The sequence below is a fragment of the Camelus dromedarius genome, chromosome 25 (assembly GCF_036321535.1).
Source record: "Camelus dromedarius isolate mCamDro1 chromosome 25, mCamDro1.pat, whole genome shotgun sequence".
NCBI lineage: Eukaryota > Metazoa > Chordata > Mammalia > Artiodactyla > Camelidae > Camelus > Camelus dromedarius.
In genome coordinates, this window is record NC_087460.1 from 6004779 (window position 1) to 6027257 (window position 22479).

At 38.4% G+C, this 22479-nt stretch overlaps 1 protein-coding gene and 1 long non-coding RNA gene across 2 annotated transcripts in view; one reads left to right on the forward strand and one right to left on the reverse strand.

The window, feature by feature from the left end:
* Positions 1 to 4819: 4819 nt before the first annotated feature.
* LOC105098163 (pregnancy zone protein) overlaps positions 4820 to 22479 on the reverse strand; it is a 37898-nt gene continuing 20238 nt past the window's right edge. Inside the window, exons 16-36 of the mRNA XM_010990795.3 lie at positions 20524 to 20685; positions 18906 to 19005; positions 16522 to 16669; positions 15880 to 16108; positions 15239 to 15365; positions 14346 to 14467; positions 14084 to 14135; positions 13036 to 13119; positions 12169 to 12345; positions 11799 to 11886; positions 11005 to 11161; positions 10559 to 10633; positions 10090 to 10267; positions 9412 to 9635; positions 8338 to 8556; positions 8033 to 8163; positions 7582 to 7672; positions 6920 to 6988; positions 6471 to 6573; positions 5598 to 5639; positions 4820 to 4975 (exon numbers count right to left, since the gene is read on the reverse strand). Coding sequence (XP_010989097.1) covers positions 4959 to 4975; positions 5598 to 5639; positions 6471 to 6573; positions 6920 to 6988; positions 7582 to 7672; positions 8033 to 8163; positions 8338 to 8556; positions 9412 to 9635; positions 10090 to 10267; positions 10559 to 10633; positions 11005 to 11161; positions 11799 to 11886; positions 12169 to 12345; positions 13036 to 13119; positions 14084 to 14135; positions 14346 to 14467; positions 15239 to 15365; positions 15880 to 16108; positions 16522 to 16669; positions 18906 to 19005; positions 20524 to 20685 — 2595 coding nt within the window. The 3' untranslated portion in view covers positions 4820 to 4958. The remainder of the gene's footprint in view (positions 4976 to 5597; positions 5640 to 6470; positions 6574 to 6919; positions 6989 to 7581; positions 7673 to 8032; positions 8164 to 8337; positions 8557 to 9411; positions 9636 to 10089; positions 10268 to 10558; positions 10634 to 11004; positions 11162 to 11798; positions 11887 to 12168; positions 12346 to 13035; positions 13120 to 14083; positions 14136 to 14345; positions 14468 to 15238; positions 15366 to 15879; positions 16109 to 16521; positions 16670 to 18905; positions 19006 to 20523; positions 20686 to 22479) is intronic.
* Positions 11103 to 22479, forward strand: part of LOC135319306 (uncharacterized) — a 28480-nt gene continuing 17103 nt past the window's right edge. The window contains exon 1 of the long non-coding RNA XR_010377788.1: positions 11103 to 11235. This is a non-coding gene — a long non-coding RNA (uncharacterized LOC135319306). The remainder of the gene's footprint in view (positions 11236 to 22479) is intronic.

Genomic DNA, 22479 nt, shown 5'->3' on the forward strand with positions numbered 1-22479 from the left:
TACGTGATAATCTCAAGGTAACCCCAAGGCAACAGCCTATAGCAGATGTACAAAAGATCATGAGAAAGAGATCTAAACATAACACTAAAGAAAGTCGTCAAATCCCAAGGGAGGAGAGCCAGAGAAGAAGAAAGGAACAGAGAAGAACTATAAAAGCAGCAAGAAAACAACTAACAAAAATTTTAAAAGCTTATAAAACTTGCTACAGAATATATTAATGCAAAGCTAAAACTTTGGTTTCTCTTTGTTAAATGGTATATTGGTTTTTAACAATTAAATTGTGGTCATTTGGGGGAATAACTCTGTGTCTGAGTCTATGTATTAAGTGAAACAGCATCCTCTCCCAGTCGTGAAGGAGTGGTTACTGTAATCAGTTAACTCATTTTCCTATCAAGCAGTTTGCTTCTTGATGCTTGCTGACAGGTTCTGGAAAGGGTTCTACTAGATATTCCAAACTTTGCTATCTCAAAGAGCAGGCTCTTGGATTCAGGTTTCTGAGACGTTATTCCTTAGACAACTTTCAGGCTACATGAGTGGATCAAGACAAGATTTCCACGACCCTTTGTAAAAAATTATTATTTATTTATTATTATTTTATTTATTATTTAACAGAGATATTGGGGGGTCGAACCCAGGACCTTGTGCATGCTAGGCATGTGCTCTACCACTGAGCTATACCCTCCCCTCTTTCCATGACTCTTTTTACTTGGGAAGCAAATATACTTCATTAAAGAAGAATGCTTGACCTAAGAACAAACAGAACAGGAATTACTAAGATAAAATGAAAAAAGGAGGGAAATTAAAATGTGGTTGTTTATTTGGAATATGATAGGTATTATTTTAAATGTTGTATTTTTAACACGTAAGGGGGAAAATTCTTCCTCTTTCTTTTTACACTGCATCTAACCCCCAACTTAGTAGATTTTGGTTCTGTAGATGGAGACAAAACATTTTAAAATGATATCTGATTCGTGCTGACTCCCTTAGAATTCAGGAACAGAAACTTTTACTGGATCTCCATACTTTTCATGGCAACATAGTTATTTGCATTAGTTTAATAAGAATCTTTTTTTTTTAACCTGGACTTAATTGGACCGATTGATTGTGTAATCAAGGCCTACTTGGAGCAATAATATTTGAAAATAATTCTTATTTAATCAGACACGACAAGCTCTCTGTTGAGAAATATGGGTGAAGTCAACACCTACAAAGCCTTCTCATGAAACTAACATGGTGCCTGACGTATAGGGTCCCAGCCTTGCAAATATAAAGATTGTGTCCTGGCAGGCCAAGGGTCTTGGGAATTTGGAGGACTTCTAGATGAGAGGAATTCAGCCAACTTTGTAGGTACTACAGATGAAATAACAAGTTCTAGAGGTTCTTAAAAGTCTAAACCAGGTTCCATATGAAAGTTTCTTGACTGAAGTTAATTATGTGGCCTTAGTAGTTGCTAAACACTAAAGGCTCAAGATTTGCAGATGAAGCCATACAGGCCTGCCTGCATGGCTAATTAACCCTCTTGTTAACCTATGAAAAAACTGGTACAAACTTGATAAGACAAGCATGCCCCGTTTTGAAAGTCAAGAATAAATCTTTGAAGAGGGGAGACTGTCCGAAAAATTATCAGAAATGCAGAAATAAGGTAAAAATGAGGAGTAGCACATTCTTTCAATGCGACTTAGAAGCAAGGGCCACGTAAGGAACACCTAGCAGAATATACTTAGTTCATCACATTGTTTAATACAGATTAAAGGTTCCAGGCTTAGTGTAAGTTTCTTGCTAATTTTCGTCAGGTACACATGCAAAGAATTTCTGTTCAGTGGAACAGATAACCCCAAAGATTTTAAGGTATGTTCTGTTACTCTGTTTTATACCTAACCCATCATTCTTATCCTAGCAGTTTTTGTTAAATTGTCTGTGAAGTATGATCTCTTGAGTACTCTGTGAACTAGTTATAACATCTGACTGGTTACTTCATTAATTACTAGTTTAAATACAATGTTTGACTCATGTTCTTTTTATATTTGCCTGAGATTATAAATTTTCCTTATATATACATATAAATATATATTTTCTTTTTGAAAATTATACTTTGACAGATAGTTTGTCAAAATAAGAAGCTACCAAAGTTAATAACATCCATCTTTTGAGTCCCAGTTTGAATTATAAAATATCTTATAGAAAAGGTGCTATTTTATTTTACACAATTTGAAAAAGGCGTTCCCTTTTACTTTCAATCTTTTTAAAATGCTTGATCACAAGAAGCAGTTTAATTTTATATTCTGCCACTTGGTTCCTGTGGAAAGGGAATTTGGGGGGCAAGTGTACTGATGATGAAAGTCTTTTGTGTGGTTTATATATTAACAGACTTTGAGTCATCAAGGATCACTTACTGGACATGATAAGTTTTGTTGTCAGATTAAGTACACGTTACATTTTGGGAGAGATTTTTTTCTCAGGAAAAATTTTGTTGAACAGTAACTTGAATTCTTACAGACTCTTTTGTCTTTAGTGCTTTGGGTATTCTTTATTTTAACATAATATCATTAATTCTGATTCCTAAATTTTGTAACAAAAGTGCCTAGGAATATTGAGTGAAAAACATGAGGATATTTCTCACATTATTGCTATTTAAAGAAAGTGACTTTATATTTTTAAAGTTACAACTCAATATCAAAAAACAAGATGACTGAAAAATGGGCAGAGGTCCTGAATAGACATTTCTCCAAAGAAGACATACAAATGGCCAACAGACACATGAGAAGACTTCACTAATCATCAGAGAAATGCAGATCAAAACCACATTGAGATATCACCTCACATCTGTCAGAATGGCTAGCTTCAAAAAGACAAGGAGTAAATGTTGGTGGGGATGTGGAGAAAATGCAACCCCAGGACACTGTGGGTGGGTGTTGTTACAGCCATTATGGAGAACAGTTTGGGGGTTCCTCAAAAAAATAAAAAATAGAACTAGCATGCGATCCAGCAATTCTACTTCTGCAGATTTATCCGAAGTAAACAAAAACACCCATTTGAAAAGAGTCTGCATCCCAGTGTTCATCACAACATTATTTACAATAGCCACCATATGGAAGCAACCCAAGTGCCCTACCTACCTATGCAAATATGCTCACTCAGCACTGGTCCCTTCAGTCACACCGTTTTTTTATTGAGTGTCTCCTATATTCCCAGCACAGTGTTGGGTGAACAGACTGCAGTCATGATTAAGATACAGGTTTGGCTTTCAAAGAGGTCTAAATCAATAAATGAGGGGAAAGTAAGTAATTTTTTAAAGTGTGGGATTTTTTAAGTTGAAAGAGGGGTACATATCCTAAACCGTTGGCAACGTAAAGCGGAGAGCCCAGTTTTGCACCAGTGGGCTGTGTATCAGAAATCAGAAAAATCAGAAAAACTTGCTTTCTTCTTCCCACCATTGCTTAGAAGACAGACTATCTATTATGTAACTCTGAAATAATTCTTCCTTAAAATTTTTCAGTGGTTTCTATCAACAAATGAGACATATTGTTCTAGTCTTTAATCATCATGTAATTTTATTTTTGCCCATATCTTTTAATTTGTTTCTGTTATACATTGTATAATTCTTTCAACATATCTTACTATATGTGTCCATGAAATTAATCTTTACTTTTCATTTTGTTATTCAGCCCAAATTCAGAAATTAAGTCAGAATTAGAATTCACATCATGTGAAATGAATAAGTGAAGATAAAATGTGTCTGAATAGGGAAGGCTAAAAATTGTAAAAAGTTGACATTCATCATCATTATAAATTAACTCATATTCAATGAAATTCCAAACAATACCCAATATGACTATGGGGATAATCCCCTTTATAAAATGATTTCAAAGTTCTACCTGGAATAAATAATAAGCTTAGTATTGCAAAGAAAAGGTGACAACAGAGGAATGAGGACAGTCTGGCCAGAGTAGTTATAAAAACATTTTATTAAGCCACAATAATTCAAAAATTTTAGTGCATGTGAAGGAATAGACTAGCTAATCAACAAAATAGAATAAATCACTCAGAAGCAAGCCCTAAAATGTATGGTAATTTAATTTGTGATAAAGGAGGCAGTTTTTATTAGCAGGGAAATACAGAATTGATAGAATTGGTCAATAAGTGATAATGGGACTGTTAGAAAGTGATATGAGGGAAAAAAGTCAATTTAGATGCTCTCTCAGTCACCACCCAACCGACAACAAAATAATTTGAGATGGAATTAACTGTAAAAATGTGAACCAGGACTTTTGCTTCCATGCATGGAGGATTTCATAACTAGAAAGATGTCTCTAATGCTATCCCTTTGTAAGCCACCCCTCCCCCCTTGCCCTAGCATCCATTACCCCTGGAAACCACTCATTTATTTTCCAATTCTATGATTCCATCATTCCATTCCATGTTGACTATACAAGGAATCATATAGTATGACCTTCTGAAATTGTCTTTCTTTTCACTCAATGTAACATTTTTGAGATCCATCCAAGTTGTTGCTTGTATCAGTAGTTAGTCCTTCTTTATTACTGAGTAGTATTCCATGGTATGGATGTACCACAGTTAGATTTAATCTTTCATCTATTGATGGACATTTAGGCTGTTTCCAGTATTTGAAAATACTGTTTTCTTTTCCCTATCTTCCTGTGGTTACTACGTTTTTTGGAATTTCATTTTGATTCATCTATAGTTTTTTGAAGGTACCTCTTTGTATACTTTTTCAGTGTTTTTAGAAACACTGTGGAAAATAGCTAGATATTTTAGAAGAGAGTTATAACACTGATAAAGACCAAAAGAAAAGAGAGACTTGTAAATGTCATAAATTTATTCAACATATAAATTTCATGTACTTCCAATTCCTGTCTTCTCTCACTGTCTTCTCTCTTGATAAGTCTGTTCTTTGTTTCTGGAGAAGTTCATCTGATGAGGTCCATGAGTTTCCATTTTCAAGCATTTCCATGTTCTAAACAGTAGAAGAAAAGGTAGAAACAGTAGGGAAATTTTGTGATCTAATAAAGGAATATTTTTTCATATTTTAATTATAAATATTTGAACTAAATAAATTTTAATTCTTTTAATGCTAAGGTTATTCCAGTTTTTTCATGCTTTACAGTGGAGAGCACAAGGTCTTACAGCAAGTGCTGTATTGTTGAAGATGAACCCTGTCAACAGCCTAAAGGAAGGTCTTGTAGATCATGTCTCTTATGCCGTCTTATATAGATAATTTACAGTGAAAAATTTCCTGACCTTAACTAGTATAAGTTTAGACACATCCTAGAAAGGTCATGAGTGGTAGATATATCACCACTGAGTATAGACTTGTACACTGAATATTAGGTGATTTAGCTTTTATATGTGGCAAATTCCTGGATTCATCTTCAAACAGGTCACCCTAGACACCAAGTAATTATACTTGTGTTTTTTTTCTGCTGAGAAATTCTATAATACATTTGAGGTTGTTCAATATAATTTACCCGGGAGTTTTACAGTATGGTAAGGGATGCTCAAGAAGCAGCTTTATGCCAACAACAAATGTTTATTTATTTTCTTCATGTTGGCATTTGATTTTACTGTTTATACTTTACCAGAACTGCAGGGGACACTGTACTCTTCAATAGTGAATTCCTCTGAAACACAAAAATGATGAGACAGAGTGAAGCCATTCAGTAATAGGCACATGAGTAGTGAATTGTACATAAACTGGGTGAGCTACCAAAGAAAGCATAAAGCACAGTTATGGAGTCAATAAAAAAGACTGACTTCTGTACTAAGCCATTTGGGATTGGTTGCAGGATGGGGGGGAGGAGAGAAAATTGGGCTTGAAAACACTGTTGAGAGGTAGATTTCACAAATAGATAACTGTCTTTCCATAGGACACGGTACAGCCCTTTTTCACATCTATATTTTTCTTATCAGAGTTGTACCTTCCTCTCTGATCCTTTTATTTTCTAAGAAAGAGTAAAGTTTGAACACTACTTGCATGCTAAGATGCTGGTAAGTTTCTAGTTCCAAGTTATGAGCAAATGGAAGAATTTTCTGATATGTGACAAAGTTGCCCCAAATCTGTGAGACTAATCAAAGCACAAGTTAAAAATAGATTAAATCTGGGGACTTGTGTCACACATCAGTACCAAGAGGTGTTTATTTATTTATTTTTGTTTAGTTGTTTCTGCTCTTCTTATCTTTCTGGAATAATTCAGTCCAGAACTAACAACTTCACAGAGGAATTAGAAAGAATTGATACTCTGTTGCTTTATGATCAATTTATAAGAGTGACTCTAAGACTTGTTTAGGGGCACATGACATATTAATATTAGGAATATGATTGTCCTGTGAAACCGTAAATTCACTCTTTCTTTGAATGAAAGATTGTGGAGTTTTCTTTCAGTTCAGGTGACCCTATGCTAGGTTAGTCATCTTTTTCTTTTCAAGGCTCAGCATGTCTGAATCCCACTCACCTGTCTCATAATAATCATAGGCCTTCACAGTAGCTGGTTTTAAATTCTTTACTTGGATGTCTTGTTCCACTAAGAAGGAGAAACTCAAGGTTTGATTCGTTAGCTGGAGAGACAGGACAATTGAATTGGAATCAAAGATTCATTTAATTACTAGTTACTCTTTTCTGAAGGTATTATCAAGCCCTGTACTTAGGCTGTCCTCTGTACTGAAACCTATGGAAAGAATGAGACATTTTAAGTCTTGCAGAACACACTCAGTGCCAGTAAAAGAGGCAATTCTATGGACAGTCAAATGCAGTAATCTGAGCCTTGGTGAGCTGGCCAAGCTTCACTTCCCCTGTAGCTTTTCTTTTCCCCTCATACGTTGTGCATATGAAATACATTAATCAGAATCCGGATTGGTTGTTGGAGTGTCTAGAGGCTCTCCCAGACCTAGCAGAGAAGCTCACCTCTTCAAAGTAAATCAGGACATGGTTGGTGCTCACTTCAGTCCTTTGAATCTGAGGCTTTTCTTGGAGCTGTTGACCAAGAAGACAAGCCGAAGGTATGGGATGAGGAAATTTGGGGCTGAAGCAGTTTTCAGGTATTTATGTTCTAAATGGCTTCTGAGAAACATCAAAACCACTGATTTTCATGTTTTTGAGAATGATAGTAATAATGATTAAAAAACAATAGAAGTAGTATTTATTAAACCTTCTCTTTCTACCTATATAATATATATATATTCACTATATATATAGAGAGAGAGAGAGAGGGAGAGAGAGGGTGAGAGAGAGAGAATTATCGTCCAACTATATATAAAAAAAGGGAGAATATTTGTATATACATACTTATGGTCTCCCTTTTTCTTCTTCTATATAGTTGGAAGATAATTCAATGCACTCCACATCCCTCGAAGTCATAGGGCCTGCTGGAACATTATTAATCATGTTTATGATTTATATCTTATACTTGAGACCACATGACAGAACTAGGATGCCCACCATTAAAATGACGGAAACACACACTGGGGAAACAACCTCTTGGAGATCTGAGTCAATAGAACCAAATTGAGAAACAGAAATGCCAGCGTTTATCGTGACTTCGCTCTTGTAAGGGATGTGGGGCTTACCTTTTTCACTGATAACTTCACTGGTATGAAGCCTGACACCATCTTCACGTCCACAATGGCCATGTTGGAGCTGGGTCGTTCCCCAGTATAACTATGAAGCCAAGGGACGGGGACAAGGCAGTCAAATAAAATCCTTTGGAATTCATTCAAGACCAAACTCTCTCTTCCATTTCTAGTGTTCCCTAGCCCTCCCTACTACTCAGCTTCTCTGTTTGCCTCTGCTATACTTGTTTGGAAAGCTCATCATTATAAACTCATGCTCTGCAGGTATGACAACGTCAAATTCTCAATGTTAGGGCTTTTTAGTAAGAGTGAAGAAATTTTTCTTTTTAGTAAATATTGCAAGAATGTCTTATTCATTATGTATGACCTTGGACCATGGAGTTGCCCTGCACAAGAAAATCAATTTCACCATATTCTACAAAAGGTCTGGTAGTGATTTAGGATTTACCTAATGTTGATGTGAATCTGGACTTTTCTGTGAGCTTTGACTCCATCACAGTCCTTGGGGAGAGTATCAACTTGCAGGGTAAAGGGAGCTTTTCCTTCTTTCTTGGGCAGGATGTTATATCTCAACGATGTCTAAAACAAATTGAAAAAAACCTTAAACCTTTATCTTTGCACTCAAATAGTCTATCTCCTCTAGGTGATTCATACCTCCCCTTAGCACACATTTCTTTTTCTATTTTGAAATTCAAATCTAATTCTTGGGACTTTCTCCCATTTGTAATATCCCCCAAACCGTGGCAGTCTCACCTGCAGGTAGACACATCCTGACCCCAACACTGTTGTGTTGTAGTCCCCTGGAATCTTTGGCAACCTGATCTCCTGCAGCAGTAGGCGATTGGCTTCATCTACTTGAAATTCTTTAGAGAAGGAGTCTGAAGACTTGACAGTGACTGTAGCCGCTTTCTCCCTTTTAGTGAAAGTTGCTGCTCCGTATTTGGAGAGGGCTTGGAGCGCTACCACCGTATCCTGAAAAAAGATGTGTGCAGAAATTACAGGAGAGGAAGGTAAACAAAGTCAAACTGGATATAAACCACGTCAACACTGCTCTCTCTCAGAGTTATTTAGTCATAAACACAGTTCATTAATTGAATTTCCAGTCAATCCAGACATGGTTATTAATCATGAACTATTCTAAGTACTCTGGGGGCAAATGAAGAAGTTTCCCGTTCAAGTAGTTTACAATGTACATATAGCAATAAGACTCAAAAATTTTAAACCAGAGGATATTTCAATAATTTATAAATTTATGTGACAATATTTGTTGGAAAAATTCAGAGAAGGGAGAAGAAATTGGAGCTAGCATAGGAAGAGAAGACTGAAGAAGGTGAGGAACAGGATTATCTCTAAATTTTAAACGAGAAAAGTTTATGGAGACAGAAGACAGGCATCAGGGAGCACCAGGGTGGGAAATATTACATGTGAAGACATGCAAAACAGTCAGCAAATTCCAGAAAAAGTGAAGGGCTCAGCCTAATTAGATAGCAGTATTCATGTTTACTGGGGGAGGAAATATTTTGGGCAGAATATGAGATAATTTTAGTCTTTGGATGAAGAAAAATTTACTTTATCAGGAAAGTAATGATTGCTTTAGTGAGGCTGACCTAGTTTACAGTTGAGGATCCACTAAGGAGAGAAAATCTGAGACTGTCCAGAGGACACAGAAATTATCCATATAGAAAATAATGAGGCTGGAACCTTTCCGGTGGTGGAGAAATAAAGTGTAAATTAGAAGCACTATTCACCTATTCAACTTCTAGAAGATGGTTGTGTCTACATACATATTAATATATTTAATTTTCTCCCTGGAGTCTCTTCACAGACCTGAGTGGAAGAGAAGCCCCCGTTGGGGTTTTGTTGCTTGGTGATCCATTTTACAATACGTGTAGCCACAGACAGATCTGCTGAAGATGGGGCAGGCTGGGCAGTGAGATAGGCAAGAAGCAAGTAAGATGTCATCTCCACTTCAACAGAAGGAGCCCGGGGTTGATAATAGGGTGCATGAACTTCTTGAGGTTTCCCAGGACGTTGCCAGTGGATTGAGTCCCCTTTGAAATAGAAAAGGATCCAATCTTAAGCTTAGAGAGCGGTTTCAAAACCTGATTAGTGAATGATCATTGTAATTAGAGCTCCCCTAGTCAATGGACATAACACGAAATGAAAGTATTAAGTAATCACCAATCAGGCAAATCTTTGCCAAGAAAGTAAATTAGGGTTCCAGCCAATCACACTGTGTTTTGTGCCTTTGTGTCTATTACATATTTGTGTGATATTAGAAGCTGGGCTGTTGAGAGTCTGTAATGTGTGAAATGATAAAACGATTCATGTTACCTAGAGAATTTAAGGGTTATATCAATAATAATTCATCATCTTCTTATCACAAAATAATGGATACAGTATAATATAAGCATGATGGGTGATAGGTGTGAATTCATCAGGTCCTCTCTCTTCTTTTGGTCACTGGAGATTTTGGGAAGTCAGTTTTGCTGTAGGAGCTCTTACCTTCTTCTACAGCCTCTTTGCTTAGGGATTCAAGCAGCTCACGCCGCTTGGTCTGGTTTCCTGCTAGGGCGAAGGCATAGGCCAATAATGCCTTGGTATAGACAAGACTTCCTTGGGCCTCTGAGGTGGATTTCCAGGCCTCTTCCAGGCAGAACAGAGCATTGCGGACAACTTGATGCTATAAAGAAGATGAAGAGAGACCTGAAGGTTGCAGAACCAGGCTAATGAACTGTCCCCAGGCTAACCCCAGGTGAAACGCCCCCATGTGCCTATGTGGCATCACAGTTCTGACCAGAGAATCATCTCCTTTGCAGCTTCCCAAAGGATCTATAGTCCCTCATGGTCCAGTGAAATATACTAACATTAAATAACATGTAAATCACAACTCATTTTTCTCAGAGAGTCAGAGTTCCCTGAGTTTCATTCCTTACATTAGTGAAGGAGGGACAGCAAAGGTGTTAGTACATACGGTGACAGGCAGTGGCATCTCCAGCAGAGCAATGGTGATGTAGGCAGAGAGTGTCACCTCGTCATCTACGCCGCCCTGTAAGGGTCAGATGCAGAGATACACAGTCCACCGTTCATTAGCTAGCGTCAGCTACCTCTCTTTTCCTCTTGAGCATCTTCATTAAAAAGCATCTTTTCTTGTGCAACAATATTGATTTTCCCCCTTCCTCCTTCACCGTAAAACTCTTAAATCTGTCCCAAATCATTTCCCCTCACTCTCAGTAACGTATTGAAATTTTGGAGACACACTATTTTCTTTCAATAAAAAACAACTAATTTATGACTAGTTTTCAGAAGCTTTAGAGTATCCTGTCCTTCCTCAAGGCCATGTCACCAGGACTTGAGGAACCAGTCAGAGCATCACTGCTCCTACATATCACTTGTTCAGAACAAAAGTGAAGGCATCACCTTAATAGCATTGTTTAGCAGGGATCCGGAGCGTTGGAAACACCCATTTTCCTTTTGTTTCCGTGACAGCCAGTTGAGGGAATCCATGATGTGTGAGGGCTCCACAAAAATGTATGACCGGGCTTGAGCAAAGGACTTGAGCACAAATGCGGTGAGCCTGTCCAGCAAAGAAGACACTGAGACATGAGGACCATCTCACTTTCAAAGCGTGCCAAGTGCAGTCGGCTCCAGGTATCTTTACAATTCCATGCGGGAGATTGTTGGAGGGGATTCGTGGGGAAATGATACTTGAATACTGAATATGCTCTTGTTGGTACAGCAAACTTCTGAATCTATTTTTTAAAATATCTCAACTTCGTGGGTTTCTTCACAGCTGATACTTTTCACTTTTTTCTCATAAAATATTCGGTGGAGACTCCAAGCCTGCCCACCATCAAAATTGCCATTTACTGAATGATTTTGACTACATCACAGTCTCCTCCTGTCCCTCTCCTCTTCTTCCCTTTTTTGCGCAGTGTAGAAGCTTTTCCCCCCTATCATTTCACATTGTGACCCTTTCTGACTTTATTTCTGTTTGAGGACGTCCTTATTGTACTATCTTCTGTACTATTAGAACAGGGGAGCTCAAGGTGACAAAATGGTGAGATCTCCCACGAGTGATGATACATACACATATGGGTTTTTAAAGAATAACAAGTTTCTGTGAAAGAACTCCAGGTGACAGAGAAAAGCTAATTTCCAGAAATCTGGCATACCATGGATCTACAGAGAACAGAAGGAAATAATTATCTTACCAAGTGTTTCCCTGACTTCTACCATCATGATCCCCGAAGGTGCTGTATGAGCCATCACTGTGTTTATAATTCAATTGTCTTTGGTAACCTGAAGAGGAAGTTTTCATAGATTTATGAAATAGCAGAGACAGTGGAGAATTAGGCAGGCTTTTCTTCAAAGCTTGCTGGAGAATCATAGGGAGACCACTATTTTACTACTACGCTATCTCCAAGACTCGATGACGCCACTGACACTTCTGGTTGCACAGCGAGACGTCTGGCTGGACATCACAGCAAGAATAATTATTAAATCTTAATCGAAAGGTTTGAGTTCACTGGTGGAGACAGCAAGGGACTCAATGAACGTTCTCCTTTTGGGGCAGCCTCTCACCGCTGATGAGGTGGCTGATGGCTTTGGACTTGATCGTCTCTGTCAGCTGTCGTGTCTCATTCAGATAGTTCAGAACATAGATGTTCGGGACAAAAAGGACCATGTTCTGTTCACCGCAGCCATAGGGCATCTGGACAAGATTCTGAAGATTTTGCATTGCAGAGCCTAGTATATCACCTGGGGAATGAAAGATTGAAAAAAGCCAGAGGCACTCAGTGCTGATTTATGTTGGGACAGGAAGATAGATTACTAGCTAAGGGAGAGGTCAAATCATATATAAAAGGGAGGACAAGAAAGCATAAGAGGTGAAGAAAAACAAGAAATAGAAAGGAAAGAGAGGGGAAGTGGGTACAGCTTAGTGGTAGAGCACATGCTTGGCATGCATGAGGTCTTGAGTTCAATCCCCCATGCCTCCGTTAAAAAGAAAAAGAATTTTGAAAAAAGGAAAGAGAAATGGAAAACAATAAAGTAGATGGTTCAAGGATAGAAAAAAACAGGAAAAAACTGAATGGCTGGATACTTCTTTCTGATGAGCCACAAATCTGGTAAAGTACACACACACATACACACGCACACACACAACAATTTTCAAATCTATTAGGAAGCACCCTGACTTAGTCACTCTCTTGAAGATGAGGGTACAGACAGATGACCCTTCTTACTTTTCAGAGTATATCAAGGTGTAATATGTAGCATCACATCTACTCAGTCCCTTTTCTGACTAATAACACAATGCAGTCCTTAGCTTGGTGCTCGTTCTCTCAGGCCAGTGTCTAGACTCAGGGACTCTTTAATGAGGGATGGTGTGGCCTTGGGCACTAGAATTATGGGGCTGGACAGCTGCTGCTTCTGGGCTGGGAGACTCACCCAAAACAGAATATGTCGCTCTGGCAGATCCTTCAACCACATTTGAAGGAAGTTTTAATGAGAAGTTTTTAGGCACTGCAGATTCTAATGAAGGAAGACAAATAGATATAAGGGAGGGAAAAACGAGAGAAATGGCCTATTTTTGTTTGCATTCTTTCCTCTATATGATCAAGATCCAACGTCTCATTTCTCTTGGTCATTGTCTAATTTCTTTGTTGCAATCCAAGTTTCTCCTAAAGCCACAACTCATCTCCCAGTGAGGTTCACATTACTCATATATATTTGTGGTAAATTTCTATAGATTTCCTTATAAGCATATACCTTGTGTTATATTTATTTATACTTGTTCATGTTAATTTCTACTATTGCTAGTGGTTTCAAAAAGTCGTAGTCATTTCATAAATATGCATTAAGTGTGTGCTATGTACCAGATTCTGTTTTAAGCACAATGATACTTTCTGACTATATTTCTGTTTGGGGAGGTCCTTATTTTCAAACAATATTTCAGTCATATAGGATCATACATATATTCATTTTCACATTCTCTTTCACCAGAAGTTACTATGAGATACTGAATATAGTCCCCTGTGCTATATAGTATAAACTTGTTTATCTGTTTTTTTATTTTTAGTTAGTATCTGCAGATCTTGAACTCCCAATTTATCCCTTCCCACAGCCTTTCCCCCCTTGAAGTTCTTCTTAAGATGACTTGTTTAAATAAAAACATGAGTACAGATGAACTATTGCCTGAATAACCGATAGCATTGTGACACACAGATATTTTAATAGTTTGAAAACTGTGTAGGAAGAAGTTCAAGAAACACAGGTATCTTGGAAAGAATCCTGTCCTGTAATCATCGGCTTTACCTCTCATTATTAACTGAGAGCTTTTTGGTTAAGTTTCTTAACTTCTCTATGCCTTCATTAGGAAAAGATTGTTTCTGTTTCTTTTTCTTCCCCCAGAGGAAACATGCCCAAAAGGGCATTTCACAACTATACTTTGGCAAGTGGCTTAACATGAGAATTTTACCTGTTTTTTGACACTTACCTGATGCACAGAGAAGTGTGTTGAAAGTTTCCTCCCTTTCTATTCCTTCCGGCTTTGTATTGAAAGAAAAAAAAAAGTAAAAAGGTAAAGTGATGCTGAATGCATAGGAGAAAAGTCAATTTAAAATAGAGGAGAAAAATGTCAGTGAAAACTTGAGTGGTGAACATATTCATATTCTTCGGAATGAAATGTCACATACATATTAAATAATGCTGTTTACATAATAAGGTCTCTGAGACTTGGAGAAAGCAGACCGTCATACCTCGACTAATAAGGGTTTGACTACGGTGTCCTTCTGTCCAAGCGCCGGGACGTGGGGCACCTCATTGCCACACAATTCCTGAGACTGCAGGGCTTCTGCAGTGACTGTGAAATTCACCTTTCCTGGGGAATAAGATTCTCAAGCAGTTAAACAGTGATTCTGTTGCAGCAAACTGTGTTACAGCTCAGTGTTAAAAGCTCAGTGTTATAGCTCAATTGTGGCAGCAACCTGGATCCGGGCAAGAGACCAAGCAGCTCTTGGAGGGTTGGAGAACTCAGGTTTATTACGCCGGCGGGCCCAGAGGAGTTAACACTCCAAGCTCTGGACCCTTGTCTGTAGGTTTACACAGGCTTTTATAGGCTACCAGCCTAGACTTTGCAACATTTTGTAACATCATATGCAAATAAGGAATAACAAAGGTGACTAATTAGGAACAAGCTTTGTAGAAATGGACCAATCAGGACTGAGAGAAATGGACCAATCAGGACTGAGAGAAATGGACCAATCAGGAGTGAGCTCCATGCAAATGGAGCACTACAAATGGACCAGTCAGGAGTTAGCTCAGGGAACCAATAGACTCTTAGGGGTAAGTTCTGCTTTCCTAGAAGTAGTTTCAGAGTTTAAAAAGTGAAATAATGCCACTGGGCCAGGGAACTGAATGGTGCTGGCAGGAGGGTAGTGGCCCTGCCTGGGGGTCCTGCTGTCTTTTTCATGGGGCTTCCCACCTCAATTCTATATTGAATACCTTCTTCTTTTTAGCTTCCTATATATAAAATGGTTTTCTTTCAATTGATTATTGATAAAGGAGAAGAAAAAACATGCATCTGGGTCAGAGTGGAAAGCAGACTATTCCAACATAAGAAGCAGGGCTTGTGAACGTCTTTACCACTCACCCAGCAACTTTGGGGTCACAGCCCAGGATACAGTTTTCTGCCTGTTTCCACAGATACAGTGAGATTCATCATTCTTCTCTGCTGGGATGGCCTCGAAGGCAGAAGAGACCTCCAGCTGCACGCTGACCTGTCCCCCATTCCCACCCATGAGTTTGAGAAAGAACACAGGCAAAAGGTCAGTTACAGGGGGAAGCAACTTACAGGGAGAATGCATACTCATTGAGAGGCTTTGAGGAATTGTTCAAACAAGGTAAATCCTGTCAAATATTTTGTAGTTTAGATGTTTGCCATAAGGACATTGAAAAACGGAAGGGAATTAGGATAAATACCCAGGATTTAGGCTTGTGTCAACACAAAGAAGAGATGTTTTCTTTAGTTAGAGTGAAAAACTAATCAGGTGGAAATAATATCTGAATTTAGGAATCCACAAATAATATAGAATCCCAAATGAATATTGACCTTACTACCTCGGACCTGTTGGATAGCTTCGTTCTTAGTTCCTAGTACTCATTCCCTTTCAAACTTAGGCAGCATCATACTCAATTTTGATTTACTAGGAGGTTACCTGGGAGACCCAGGTAATGAATGGTGATCGTGTTTCCTCCTTCTACTTTCCCTTATGTCCAGAGAAGGGTCCTTACCCGAATGCTACTGGACAGGTAGTTGAACACAGTGGCTTTGAGCGTGAAGGCTTCTCCTCGAACCACAGAGTAGGGTAGAGTGAGTTCCACGAAGAAGGGCTGGAAGACTTGAAGAGAGGTGACGGGGGAGAGGCCGAGCCCTGCTGTTTCAGACAAGCAGAAGGCACTGGCTTTCCACTCTGTGATGGTGTCAGGGACCTTCACTGCCAACTCACTTCTACCTGATACACTAGTGAGGGAAAAAAGAGGGTGAGAATCCCTTTTTGAGCATGGACAACTGGTGATCCCTGGGTGTGACCACTTAGGAACTGAGTGTGATAAATGCTAAACTTCATCTAAGGTTTGGTGCATCTAGTGAGGCTTCTGAAAGTTGTTTTTTTCTTTTTAGAGTCTAGGGTAGCTTTCTACTTTCTGTTATTTCAGGTATCTCAGGACCAAATTAGACTAAACAGAACAAGACAAAACAGAACAAGACAAAACCTTGCATTGTTTAGCTATGAGATAAATGAACTATGAATCTAAATATCTACCACTAAAGAGTGGAGCAGAACAGAAAGGATGAGGAACCAGTGACCACACTAGAATCACAGGGGAGGATTCAGATCCTTTTCTGAACTCAATTCCAGGCAACACACAACTTACTTGAGCTTCACCAAGTCCCAGATCCAAGTCTCAGGGAAATACTTCCGGACTGTCTCTTTCACTTCTGCAGCTGGAGAGCCGTCTCTCGCTGCCGTTGAATAAGCTATTCCTTCAGCTCCACGTGCTAGTGGAGCACTTAGAGGACCTGCTGTGGAGACACAACACACAGAACCCAGTGTCAGCCTCAGTTTTATCATTAATTTGTTAGCGCTTCCTTATTTATCAAGTAGAATAAGGTCATATGCTCAGGGAATGTTTACTCTTAGAATAGTTTAACCTACCAGCTTGTTACTTTGTTCACTTATCTCTTTGTCCTATTGGAAGGCTAATCCTCTTGCTTCATCAAATAGTCTAGAGGTAATATAATTTTCTCTAGAAATGAAGACAAATGTAAGTCTCCCTAAACTGATTATTCAACTGGTGAAGGGAAGGACAAAGATTAGTTTAAAACACCAAATACTGCTTGTACACCGATGGCATGATCACGTGTTCTCCACGTGCAGTGAAAATCAAACAAGAGGAATGGATCGTAGCTACAGCTAGAGGATTTGAGGATTTTTTTTTTTTTAACAGTTAATGAGATATAGAGACGCAAACAATAATATATAGTAAAGCATGTGTTATAGACAGCAGAGACTCAATAAAGGACCGAAAATAAAGTTTAGATTGACCAGAAAAGACTTTACCAAAGTGGAACGTAAAAGATGGCCATGGAAAGAGAAACAGAGGAGAATGAAGAAGGCATTCGAAGGAAACAGCTGCACACGTATTGCACAGAGGTCGGAACGGATGCTCCAAAGGGATAATGAGAAACTTGCTCCTCAGGAGAAGAATGTCTATGTTGAGGGTGTGTTTAGCATAGCTGAGTAAGTCGTAGGTGTGACTGTATGATAAAACACCATGAAGGTTAGGAAAAATAAATTAGATCTGTTAAGGAGGCAGGAGTTAGGTTGATTAAAAAAAAATGACCCTCCAGAGATCAGAAGCTAGATAAGATAGTATGTATAAATATATAAGTATAATATATATAAAATGATAGAGTTAAACATGCTCTTTTAAAGCCTTACATATAGTGACTATTTGAATTCCAGAAGTAGTGACTATGTATGAGAAATAAATGGCATAATAAAAGCAACGTGTAAGGGTGATACACCTTTCACAGGACACAGGCTAGACTGAAGTGGAGAAAGAGGGTAGGCAAGGCAGCTAAATTGGGATGGTTTTTTAGTAATTGGGTTATGAAATAATGGAAATGGGGGTCTCAGGACTAAGGTGATGTAACTGAGAATGAAAACGAAAGAATAGATGGGTGACAAATAACCAAATGCAAAATTTGTATAGATCATTACAGAATATTTGGATTAAGAATGTAATGATGGTACTCTCTTTTCAGATTTTCTGGGTCATTCCATCGACATGTGTTCTCTTAGGATTGGAAGGAAAATGTATGCTTGGTATTAAGAGGGATATGAAAATAAAGTAATAACAATGCTTTTTAGTTTTTTAAAAAGAAATAAACATGCTATTACATGGAATCATGATTGCCACATTTCTTATTAGAAAATAGGATTAGTAGACAGCCAAGCATTCCTAGACGCATTTCTCTACGTCTGTTAGCAGCAGAGAGAAAAACAGAATCTATTCAACTTTTCCTCCTGTCTAGGCACACTTGAGACGTACAAAGAGATTAGCAGTATATCTGCCAAAAGTTGAATTATTCTACTTTGTTCAAAATATCAAAATCACTTTGATTTCCATAAAAGAGTACAACAGGGGCAAATAATATGCATATAATCCTTTACATTTCTCAGCATCCCTTGCAGGCAGGGCAAGGTGATATATGCCACTTCCTCTTCTGGCCGTAAAAGTCACATGCAAACCTATTTCTTCTTCCCCAGGGTAGTAATCTTGAAAGGTACATTGGAGACGGAGTCACAGGATGAAAGCCGAAAGGATATCCTTGACAATAGTTGGTAGGGAACTGTTCTGGACAGCTACTGGACTCACAGGCAGTTTTTGTTTTGCTTAGCCTCCGAGATATGGGGGTTTGTTTGTTACTGCAATGTAAGTTATCTTATTCTGACTAATTTAGGTATTGAATCCACAATGGATATGGAGGATTTAAAGCACCAAGTCTATTGAAAGCTATGGCAAAAAAGTATTTGATTTTGATTTCAGAGACAGAGAGAGAAAAAAAACAATAATTGCTTAAAAATTAGTATTTTTCCCCTGGGGAAAAATATTATTTGAAGAAAATTTACCAAGAAGTTGCTGCAGAGTAACAACATTTAATACTTAGAAAAATAGCTTTTAATCCCAACCCAACCCAGCAAAGCACCATTTTTCTTCCATTATTTTAGCAGAGAGATAATTCTCACTCTTACCACTTGCGTAGTTCAGAGCCATTCCTGGAGATGGCAGAAAAACCTGACTAATACATGGCTTGTGGATTTTTGAGTTGGTAAAAATATTGAATCCTGCGGACTGGAAGAAAAAGAATGATGAAAGCATATTGGCAATTCAGTCTGGAGATTGGAATATTTTCTTACTTTTGTATTATACTTTTACTATGATTATACACATAGCTCATAGGATTGTCATGAAAATTCCACATGAAGGAGAAGAGAGCTATTTTAAAATATGAAAATGGGGTCCCAGAAAGTCCAGTGCATCCAGTTAGTGAATGAGAGTTGGGATTAGGACCCACTTCTGATTCCTATTCTGAATTTTGTCTACTGGATGTCGATGCCTCTTTAATTGTCTTTTGCAGCCAAGAAACTTGAGTATTTTGCTTTGAATGTTCTTCTTCCCTTCCTTTCCCCCTCAAAAAATCCCCAAATATTATACATGTATAGTATATATATTATATATATATCTCATAATTTTATTGCAGAGAATAATTTTTTTTGTTTCTCTTCATTTGAGATTATAGGGTTGCATCTTGGAGATTCTTCTTCACAGTCTTAGTAAACTTGGCTTTGTTTATGTTTTATTGGAAAATACGCCTTTGCCTAAATATCTATGCTCAACTTATCCCTTTTATGATTTAGTCTTCCCTGTTTTTCTTTCTTGATTTCTTGTAAGTAGCCTGAATCTCTGCATGCAAAACACACATGCAGATGTCCATGTAGCCTGATTCCTGGAGCCCACCTGTTCCCAACGTCCTCTTTCCTCAATATTTGTCACAGTTAAATACTACTTGCTGTCCTATCTTAGAGAACTTGGGAAACTGTGGGACTCTGAGGCACAGCTGTCAAGGGTGGCAGTGATACACACTAGGGAGAAAGAAGTCAGAAGGAAATGTTTAAAGATTAAGCAGTGAGCTAAAAACTTAAAGAGTCCTCTTCTCCGTGGACCGTTGACTGATTTATGATTCTGGAGGCTGCAGGAGAAGGAGGTTTAAGTTGCTCTCAGCTAAGCTGCAGACCTCTGCAGAAGAATGATGTATATTTTTCTTGAGGTATAATGGGAGTTTTTAGTCCTTTTTTTGGTAGTGACAAGGTTTGACTTCACAGCCTGGATGAACTTCCCTTTCCCTAGGTCTAGTTAAAGGCACACATTTTATTAATGCATTTTATCTAACCTAAGGCATGCTAACATTTCTACTCCACATTTTGTCAATCTTTTCTTTATGCACAGCTACTCTCAGTCTTCCTGAAATTTTACTGCACTAAATGGATGGATTGCAGAGGCACTATGGGAAAGGTTTTCTGAGAGGAGAAAATGACAGTGATAACTAGCTTTGAGAGCAACTTGGTTAAGACTGTGGGCCCTCAAAGTAATACCCCTTGCGGTTTAAAGTGCCAGAGAAATTCACGATTGACTCTCTGTGCATGTACGAAGTTCTCTATGCCTCTGAGGTTTCAATTTTTTTCTGTGAATCATAGCTTTATTTTTGGCAGGTGGGAAGGAGGTCAGATTCTAGAGCTTAGAAGTCCATTTGTTCTCCATCTTAACAAAGACTTGGAAATCAATTTTGGTTATGTTTTTAAGAAGAATGACCTCAAAGATGCTGTAAACATCATCATCCGGGATCTGCCTTGGCGTGTAAATGAGTCCGTTGTGAGTTATGTCTTCTGCAGTGATACACGCTTCACCATCTTCATTCCCAGGACCTCTGTATCGAACACTGTGGACGCTCTTTACTGGTAGCAAATCATAGACCTGCAAAATGGAGAGAACAAAGGAAAAACTTATCTTATTTTATTTTAGTGTAATAATGTTCAATCCAGGATTTACTTAACACTCCCATGCCAATATTATAAACACAGAAATCATAGGGAGACATTAAGGGCTATGGATCCTAAGCCTTTTGTTGTACAAAAGAAATGCATATATAAAGAAATCAAATTAATTGATCAAAGGCTCAGAGCCCATTTTGGATGAGTAAGAATAAAACTCTAGTCTCCTGTCTCCCAGCCCAAACGCCTACTTTTAAAGGAAAGCAAAAAATGTGGACAGTACAGGGAAGCATAAGGAGAGAATAAAAGCCACTCACATTCCCGTCACTCAGAAACAACTTCTGTAAATACTTATTCCATTTTCTTTTCCCATTTTATATGATTAAGTTCTTACCACGTGTTTTTTGTTTGTTTGTTTGCTTTTGTTTTTAGTATACTATGTTAGGACCGAGTTTGGCTTGGGAAAAAAGTGGGTTGGGGTAACCTAGAAATCAAATCAATTCCAGTTCAGTTTTTTGCCCCGAGCCTAGTGTTAGGCCACCTGCTCAGTCACATAGTGTTCTGGCCATTAAACACACCCTAACTCCATGCAGACCTGCTGCCCTCTCTTACCTAAGCTACTACAACAGCCTTCGGTTTCCATTCTTTCATTCTCCCTCTCATATCCTCAGCAGCCAATGAGATCTTCTTACTAGAGAAATCTAAATTGCTGCTCCCCTGCCTACAGCTCCTCAGTGATTTACCCCCGCACTGGCCGTCAACTCCAAACTCCACTCCAAGCGAACAGAGCGCATCGCGTAACAGAGACTGTAACACCACGATCTTCCTTACTTTCCGTTCCACCTACAGCCGCTGCCATCCTCTTCTCTCACCACTACACATAAGGTCATTACCTTTCCCTTTTTAGAACACCCCAGACTTACTCCGACCTCAAGACCCTCGGGCACGCTGCTTTCATCCTTTGTAACGCCTGCCCCTTCCCCTCCGTTGTCTGATGATCTAAGAAGACACCTCAGATCACTATGTCAAAAACTGTTCAACTCTTTTCTTTCTTTATCTCAACAGCCTGTTTATCCCTTAAATGATACTTACCAAAATTTAGCACTATTATACGTTTATATGTTTTGTTGCTTGCTTGTTTTAATAGCTCACCAGATTGTAAGTCTAAAACAGTCAGAGACCACATCTGATTGTTCACTATTAGAACTCCTATTTCCAGGGCAGTGTCCATCCCACAGTCAAGGAAGAGTGGATATTTGTTAAATAAGTAAATGGACCATGAAGATGGGAAACTCTAAGGTCCTTTTGGTAGTGCTTCAGTGTAAGAAATATCTTTAAAAGACAAGTTTGAATGGAAATTCTCTTTCATTTATACTTAAGAGCAATGAGGAAGTACCTGAATTTTAGAGAAAGCTTAAAAATCTGGCATCACATACCATCTTGTGTGGAGTTTGTAGTGAGAGCAGCTACTCATATACCCTTGACTGTAGAACAGCTCTCCTCTCCTGGGGAAGGCCTTCTTCTTCTAAATAGACATTTCTCCAAAGAAGATATACAGATGGCCAACAGACACATGAAAAGATGCTCAACATCACTAATTATTAGAAAAATGCAAATCAAAACTACAATGAGGTATCTCCTCACACCAGTCAGAATGGCCATCATCAAAAAGTCTACAAATAATAAATGCTGGAGAAGGTGTGGAGAAAAAGGAAGCCTCCTACACTGCTGGTGGGAATGCAGTTTGGTGCAGCCACTATGAAAAACAGTATGGAGA